The 8,182-nt window shown below is 29.3% G+C and overlaps 2 protein-coding genes across 2 annotated transcripts; one reads left to right on the top strand and one right to left on the bottom strand.

The window, feature by feature from the left end:
- Positions 1–620: 620 nt before the first annotated feature.
- On the top strand, positions 621–3,779 carry PGO_050290 (hypothetical protein, conserved; the record flags this gene model as incomplete). The annotated part of the gene is made up of 1 exon (XM_028686407.1): positions 621–3,779. One exon carries the CDS (start codon positions 621–623, stop codon positions 3,777–3,779), a length of 3,159 nt encoding a protein of 1,052 aa, XP_028542208.1.
- A 922-nt stretch (positions 3,780–4,701) lies between these two features.
- On the bottom strand, positions 4,702–7,050 carry PGO_050280 (GPI-anchored micronemal antigen; the record flags this gene model as incomplete). The annotated part of the gene is made up of 1 exon (XM_028686406.1): positions 4,702–7,050. The coding sequence occupies one exon, from the start codon at positions 7,048–7,050 to the stop codon at positions 4,702–4,704; it is 2,349 nt and encodes a 782-aa protein (XP_028542207.1).
- Between the last annotated feature and the right edge of the window lie 1,132 nt (positions 7,051–8,182).

Here is an 8,182-nt window from a genome sequence, read left to right as displayed (position 1 = left end):
GCAATTATACATGTGCGCATATGTATATATATATATATATATATATATATATATATATATATTCATATTTCACACATACGTATATACATGCGTAAATATGTATGTGCAAATGATTGTATTCCCCTTTTTTCGAAAGGGCACACAAATAAAAGGAAAGGACATACAATAAATTGTAAAACGGGAATAACAAATTAGTGAAAACGAATTGAAAAAAAAATTATTCAAAAAAAAAAAAAAAAAAAAAAAAAAGGGGACAGGTAATTACGCATCTGAGTATGATTTTTGTATGAGATACACTTGTGGACACTATTTAAAAAAAAAAAAAAAAAAAAAAAAAAATTTAAACTTTATCTTATCTCCCAATTTGTCCAAGGAAACGTGGAAATTGAATTGAAGCAAAATATTAATGAATCTATGTAGCGCTTTACCTACTTCATCTGTGTCTATCTCATTTGTGTCTACCCCATTTACGTATACCTAGACAAGCTCATTCCGTTCTTTTTATTCATTTATTTATTGATTCATTTTGCTTTTTTTTTTTTTTTTTTTTTCTCTTTCGCACAAACGTGGGATGAAGTCCCCCTCACGCGTGTTCGTACATTTAGGAAACATTTCCAATTATGAAAAAGGAAAAAACAAAAAAGGGGAATAGTGCTACGAGTTATCAGGATTATGGTGCTGATGATCAGATGAACAATGACAGAAGTGGAGATGTTTGTATAGGTAATTGTAATTCGAAAGTTAGTAGTAAAATGGAAGAAGGAGATGAAAATGTCACCACACGCGATGTAAGTTGTACAAGTGAATTATACCCATTTGAGGAATTTCAAAAAAAGGAAAATTTTGATAACACAGATCTGGAAACTGATCTAAGGGAAACAATAAATAGATCAATGGATATAGAAACAAGTTGGGAAGAATTTGAAAAGAAGGAGGATGAAATTCCCAGCTATTGTAATCAACATATGTTACAAGGAGGGGAAGATGAAATAAGTGATATATCTACAGATGAAATGTTGAGCGGTATGGAAAGTGACAGTGATGTCTTGGATGATGCAAAGGAGTTAAGTAAAGATGAAGAATCAGTTTATGAACACTTTAATAGTGATGAGATAAGTGCATTATCAAGAGAAATATTAACTAAAGAAAAGCTCCTAGAAGAAACTAACAAAAAGATATGGAACCTAAAGAATCGATTCAGCAAAATTGAAAAATATATAAATAATAAAAAAAAGCAAATAACAAAAACGAAGAAAATGATTGAAGAAAAAAGTAAAACAGAAGCAGAAGAAAGAGGTATATGTCAAAATATTCAAGTGAAGAACGATTTTTTAGAAAGAGAAAATGAAAAATTAAAATTGGAAAGAGAAAAAAATAATGAAAAAATAGTAAAAACACAGAATGATTTACTGCAGTGTGATAACAATATTGAAGAAATAAAAAAAAAATTAATTAATAAAGAAAAGGAATTAAAAGAATGGATAGATAAAATTAATAAACTACAAAAGGAAGAATTTGAGATAGAAAAATTTACCCTGTCAAAAGATAAAGAAATTAAAAACTTAACTTACAAATTAGAGAAGCTATGTCTAGAAAGAGTAGAACAAGAAAAAAAAGTTAGTGCAATTAAAACGAAAAACATGCAATTAAGTATGGAATTACAAGCAAGCGTAAGAAGAAATGAAGAAATGGAAGAAGAAAAAAAAAACCTTCAAATAAAGTGGAAATGCATTGTAGACACTATAAATAATAGGGATCAAACGATATACAAATTTGAAGAGGAATTTCAAAAATATCTAAAAAAAAAAGAAAAGTTAACACAGAAATATGCATCTATAAATCAACATATAGACGCACAGAAAATGAAAAATAATGAATTGAATGACAAAATAAAAAGAGAAGAAATGTATTTAAACAAATTACAGAATGACAGAACCAAGGTAGAGGATGCATACAAAAGGGTTCATGATGAAAGGGATATTTTGTTTAAAGACTTGGAATGTGAAAAAATCGCATCTAAGGAAAAATTTGAAGAAAAAAAAAATCTCCAAATCAGTTTGGACGATTTAGAAAAGACATATGAAAAGCTCATTACATCATATGAGGAATCCAAAAAGGAACAAATGAAGGAAGAGCTAAATAATGTGGAAAAGAATAAATTAATAAAATCTAACGAACAGATACTAAAAGAAGAAAACAAATTAGCAAAACTGAATACAGAAATAAAAGCATTAGATGAAGAGAAATTTCGATTATATGAAATTTTAAAGAAAAGTAAAAATGATTATATTGCCCTGGAATCAGATATGGTAGGAACACAAATAAAAATTAAGCAAATTAAAAATAACATTAAAAAAACTGAACAAGAATTGGAGAGACAAAAGGAAATTTTATATAAATTTGATTTCCAAACACAAGTACTAACTAAAAAACTTAATGTCGCATCTGGAATTAGCACCTTTGAAACAAAAAAAAAAAGTCAAAAGAAAATAATTACTTTAGAAAAAGAGCTCAATAAATATGAGGAAATATATATTACTCTGAATAACGAAATTAAACGCATTAACATTGAATTAAAAAATATAAAAACTCATCAAACATGTTTGATAGAAGAAAAATGCAACATTCATCAAGAGATAGAAAACTTAGAACTTGAAATTAAGTCCTTAGAAAGTGCGGTATCAAATCAAAATAAAGAAAAAGAAAACGTCATGCTCATTGAAATGAATGTAAAAATAGAGTTAGCCAAAATAAAGGAAATATTTTCGAAAAATTTAAATAATTTAAATCTTTTAAGAAAAAAGAAAAAAGAAAATTTCAAAAATGAAAAATTAAGTGAACAAGATATGAATGCACATGTTGAATCCCTCAAAGCTATTATAAAAAATATGAAGGATGAAATTCATAAATTAAATATTCATGTCTATGATAAAAAAAGTAAATGCAACAATTTGGAGCTCAAATTAGATGCTATAAATGTTATCAGTAGGGAAGAAAAAGAGAATGAACAAGAGTGCAACAACGATATAAGCATTGCCAACCACCCGTATGCACAAGGAGGTAAAGAAATTCTTTATAAAATTAAAATAGAAGAAGATATTACCAAGTTGAAGAAAGAAATAAAGACGATAGATGAAGAAATTGAAAGGGGAAATGAACAAATATGCAAATTTCAAAAAACTTTAAATGATATTATTCAAACGAATAAATCCTTCAGTGATAACATAAAATGCATAGACCCTCAATATAAATTATTTTTGAAAAAAAAAAACAAGTTAAACAAAAAAATGAACGAAATCAAGGAGGAAATATCATTTATGGAGAAAGAAATAAATGAATATAAAAAAAAAATAAGCGTGGTAGAAAATCAGCTAAACACTACTCTAATGGAAACCAAAAGTGTGGAAGACAAAGTAACTCTTTTGAAAGAAAATTGTTCCAAAATGGAAGTATCCATCAACGAAATATTCGTAAAAATTAAAAGATCATCCGATCAGCTGAAGGGTCTCCTGGGTGCAGAAAAAAAGATGTTCAAGAACCATTCAGCTGGGGTTCAGAGTACAGACCATGGAGAAGTTTCTGAAATGGGTGATGAATCATCTCTTGAAGGAAAATCAAATAATCATTCAGAAAATGTTACACTGGAAAAGAAAATTTTTAAACAAATACAAATGGAATCATTAAAGGAGAAGATAGACCTTCTCTTAGAATGCTTCAAAAATTATGGAGATAACACAGTAGTTGAGCAGATTTATCATGTTATAGAGGCTTCTGAATAAGTTTAAGAAGAAATACTAAAATGATCCTATTATTCCATATATGCAGTATCAAACTAGGGGGGTGGGGTGAGAATCAGTTTCTTCAATTCTGAAGGAACATTGAAGAGATAGATGCAAGGAATGGGTGCACTCTGGATTAAGAATTGCTTATTTGCACGAGTTTATTATGTTTCACTTATTTATATATCTACATACTTATCAATCTATCTATCCATCTATCGATATAGTTATTTATTTTTTTTTGCCTCATCATGCATATATATCTGTGTGGGGAAAAGGGGGGGGGGACTACACCTTTGATCGACTTTTTTTAAGTTCTCCTCTTTTTCATACAAATAGTGAATCAAAAGCATATGGAATGGTCTGTGATGGTTTGCTAACGTTTCCATATTTTAACTGAAAAAGTAGGAATTCATTCATTTTGTGAAAATGGATTTCTACATTGAGACACTTTTCATTATTTGGAGGCGACTCCCTAGAGGAAGCCATTTTCAGCTTCAAATAGCTCTGGTATGGCAATAAAAATTGGAATTTATTTATGCTGTTCTTTTATATATATATATATATATGTATGTATGTATTTATGTTAGAGTTTTATGAAAAGAAAAAATTAGACAGGGTAAAAAAAAACAAATAGCAATAAAAAAGGGGACGAAGTGAGGAAATATACCATAAACGGACGTAGACAACAAAAAAGTATTAAAGAAATAAGGGTTCTCTATGGTGTACCCTTTGTGCATGCATGTATTGCATGTACATTAAAAATAATATATATGTAAAGCAAAATAGAAAAACGAAAAAAAGAAAAAAATGGTATAAGAGAAAGGAAAAATAAAGCCAAGAAATTAAATGGGTAAATTAATTCTATAGATTAACTTGACAATATTTTGAGTGGGATATCATGAATTATGTGTCTTATTATTTAACAAATAAATAGTAGTAAGGAAAAGGAAAAAATGATCATGATGACATACGATAAGTTTGCTGAGAAACTTCCACCTTTAGCTTCAAGGGTTTTAAAGGCTTGTTCTACGTCGGCTGATAAAGCCGAGACATCTATATTATTTTTAATGATGTCATCTGTTTTTTCTCCTTGTGCGTCACCAACTATTGCAATTAATGGAGAACCATTTCGATCGTTACCATTCCCATTTTCACTATTCATAGTATTACGAACTTGTAGCGCTGATAAATTTGTATTTGAACTTTTTAACGCTTTTTTATTCTGCTCAATTTCTCTCAATTCTTCCAATTTTAATTTCTCATATAATAAATTGTACTTGCTAGCGAACTTGTTAATTAAGTCATCTTCTTCTGACATTGTATTTAAATCCCTATTTTCAACTAACTGACCATTGACTAAAGCTTTCTTACAATATGCTTTTGCATCTCTTGTTGGAGAGGGTGTCATCATAATAAAAGACTGAATTATGAATAAGATAGACGCTTGTGGTTTTATTAACAAACGCATTAGCATAGTATTATCACTCAAATCAAAGAAGGAACTTTCTATGAGCTTTTTAATTCCTTCTGCATCTATTTCATTAGTTGGTTCATCTTTCTCAAACTTGATAATATTTATGTCCTTTAGTAAATCTTTTATTAACACTGCCACATTCTTTGGCTTTAATGAAGCAGTGTCATACAAGGGGTTGTTAAAGGAGGTGGGAGAGGTTGTTCTTTTGCTTTGCACTGCATTGGTAGTTTTGATGCTACGTGTTTCGTCATTTGGTCCCGTAGTTGGTGCAGATGTTTGTGCAGAAGTTGGTACAGAAGTTTGTGCAGAAGTTGGTACAGAAGTTTGTGCAGAAGTTGGTACAGAAGTTTGTGCAGAAGTTGGTACAGAAGTTGGTACAGAAGTTTGTGCAGAAGTTGGTACAGAAGCTGGTGCAGAAGTTGGTACAGAAGCTGGTGCAGAAGTTGGTGTAGAAGTTTGTGAAGAAGCAGGGGTAGATGTTTGTGAAGAAGCAGGGGTAGATGTTTGTGAAGAACCTGGTGCAGAAGTTTGTGAAGAAGCAGGGGTAGATGTTTGTGAAGAACCTGGTGCAGAAGTTTGTGAAGAAGCAGGGGTAGATGTTTGTGAAGAACCTGGTGCAGAAGTTGTATTCGAGTTAGCATTAGCATTTCTGTTCTGGTTTACAGTGGAATTTCCGTTGGAATTCGTGTTAGAATTTTTGTTATCATTCTCGGTTTCTCCATCGTTGGCATTCTTACTATCATTTTCGGTTCCACTGGAAGTAGCGGAGGGAACATCCCTTAATCCGTTCCCCTGGAGGAAGGAACCCCTATGGCTCACGCCGTGATGCTTGTAATTGCTCAGAGTATGCATAATATTCTCATTGTTGAGAACCTCATTTTTTGCTTGTTGATTTATTCTCTCCAATATATTTCTAGTTCTATAATTGGTTAAACTTTCGTGTATAGACACTAATCGTTCAACGAATCCACCTTTTTTTAACAAGTTTATAGCAAAGGGGGGGAAATTTGAATAATAATCTGAAAACGCTGCATATGCTTGATTTAGTAGTTCCTCATTATTGACCTTGAGAATTACAAAATTTTCATATGATATACTATTTGATACTAAGCTTGAATTATTTCCATTTCTTAATTCACATAAGATTCCTGCAATTGTTTGTTCTCTTGTTTTTAAAACATCGGTCATATTTTTAGACCACAATTTTTCTGTTATTTCTGTGATAGAGTTTCTTATATCGGAGAATAATTCTATAGATGAATTATAAATATCTCTTAAGTCATCATCAACACAAGTTAATAAAACTTTGTAATTCTGAATTATTGTGTTAAATGTATTTTCTTCATTTTTTTTATCAATGAAGGATTTGAGTAATATATTACTAAAAGCCACCTTAGAATTGCATAATTTTTTATACGTAAATCGATGTATTAATTGTTCATATTGGGGACTTGTGCAGGGGAAGGTCAAAGGAACCTTATCTTTTGCATGAATACAAATGTTCGTATATTTTGGCTCTGTACATAAATGATCATCGGTTAATTTATTCTGTAATGGTTCCATAATAGAGCTAAATACATCTTTTTCATTCATCAACTTTTCCATCATTTCTTCTGCCATGTTTTGATTTTCACATGAGTATTCATTATTGTTAAATGCATTATTTGGGTTTTCATTTTGGTTATAATTTTTCTCCGGAACCAAAGCTTGCGGGTTGTTTCCATTTCGTATCAGTGCATTCCCAGAGCTTAAGAACGCACTGACAAGTACTAGCAAGGAGATGTTATATTTCATCCTTTATAGCAATTCATATGTAAGAGCACACGTGGGGATTGTGAGTTAAGAAGGTGTATGTATGTATATATATATATATATATATATGTACATGTAAGTATATATATTTATATGCGTTCGGACATTTATTCCTACTCAAAAGAGAAATAATGAAGAATGCATAACACATAAACTGACTACAGCAGCTTTGGGTCGGAACACGCATAATTTATTACATACGTTGTGAATCTCTATTATTTTATGGTCTACTACTCATTTTTTTTCTTTATCTCTTGTTCGTGAAAAAAAAAAAAAAAAAAAAAGTCTTCATATATTATTTTTTTTCTTTCTCCTTTTTCATTTACAAGAAATGTATATAAAAACTGTATGCATAGATAGCTGTTATTTATATATTTATTTATTTTATTTTTTTTTTTTTTGAAGTTATTTGAAAGTTCACTTTTTCATTAACTGAAAATAAAATGTAAATTTTTTTTTATATAAGCAATAAAGAGGGAGCAAAAAATAGAAAAAAGGAAAACGGTGTAACGAAGCAGAACAAAGTAAAACAACAGATTAATTCTGTTGTTTTAATTAACACTATGGACTGTTTTAAATTTTATTGTATATGGAGAATGCAATAAATCAAAAGTGATATTTTCATAAAAAAACCAAGATTATTCAAAATTTTAAAAAGAATTTATATGCGTACTACTAATTTAAGTATAGAACAAAGAATTAAAAACAACTCTCACTTTTTTTTTTTTTTTTTTTTTTAAATAAAACAAGCTAGCTTTTTTTTCCATAAATGTGATTGTTCAGGAAAAAAAAAAAAAAATAAATAATAATAATTAAATAAGCGGGAAAAAAAAAAAAAAATGGTGTAATTAATTCATGTAAAATTATACGTTCATGTGAAAAATTTTAGCTACCTCATATGATGCAGTCACAAAAAAAGAAAAAAAAAAAAAAAAAAAAAAAAGGGGAAAAATAAAATGAAATGAAACACTCTCAGTCTATGTGAACAATTGAAAAGTTATATCTCCTGACAAGTAAACAAGTTTTATAGTAGACATAGGGTCTAGCAATATATTTAAAAGATACACAAATAAAAAAAAAAAAAAAAAATTATTATAAGAAATTACTAATTTTC

This window comes from Plasmodium gonderi (genome assembly GCF_002157705.1).
Source record: "Plasmodium gonderi DNA, contig: Chr05, whole genome shotgun sequence".
In the NCBI taxonomy this organism is placed as follows: domain Eukaryota; phylum Apicomplexa; class Aconoidasida; order Haemosporida; family Plasmodiidae; genus Plasmodium; species Plasmodium gonderi.
Note: the sequence above shows the minus strand (reverse complement) of the source record. Positions and strands in the feature narration are given on the sequence as shown.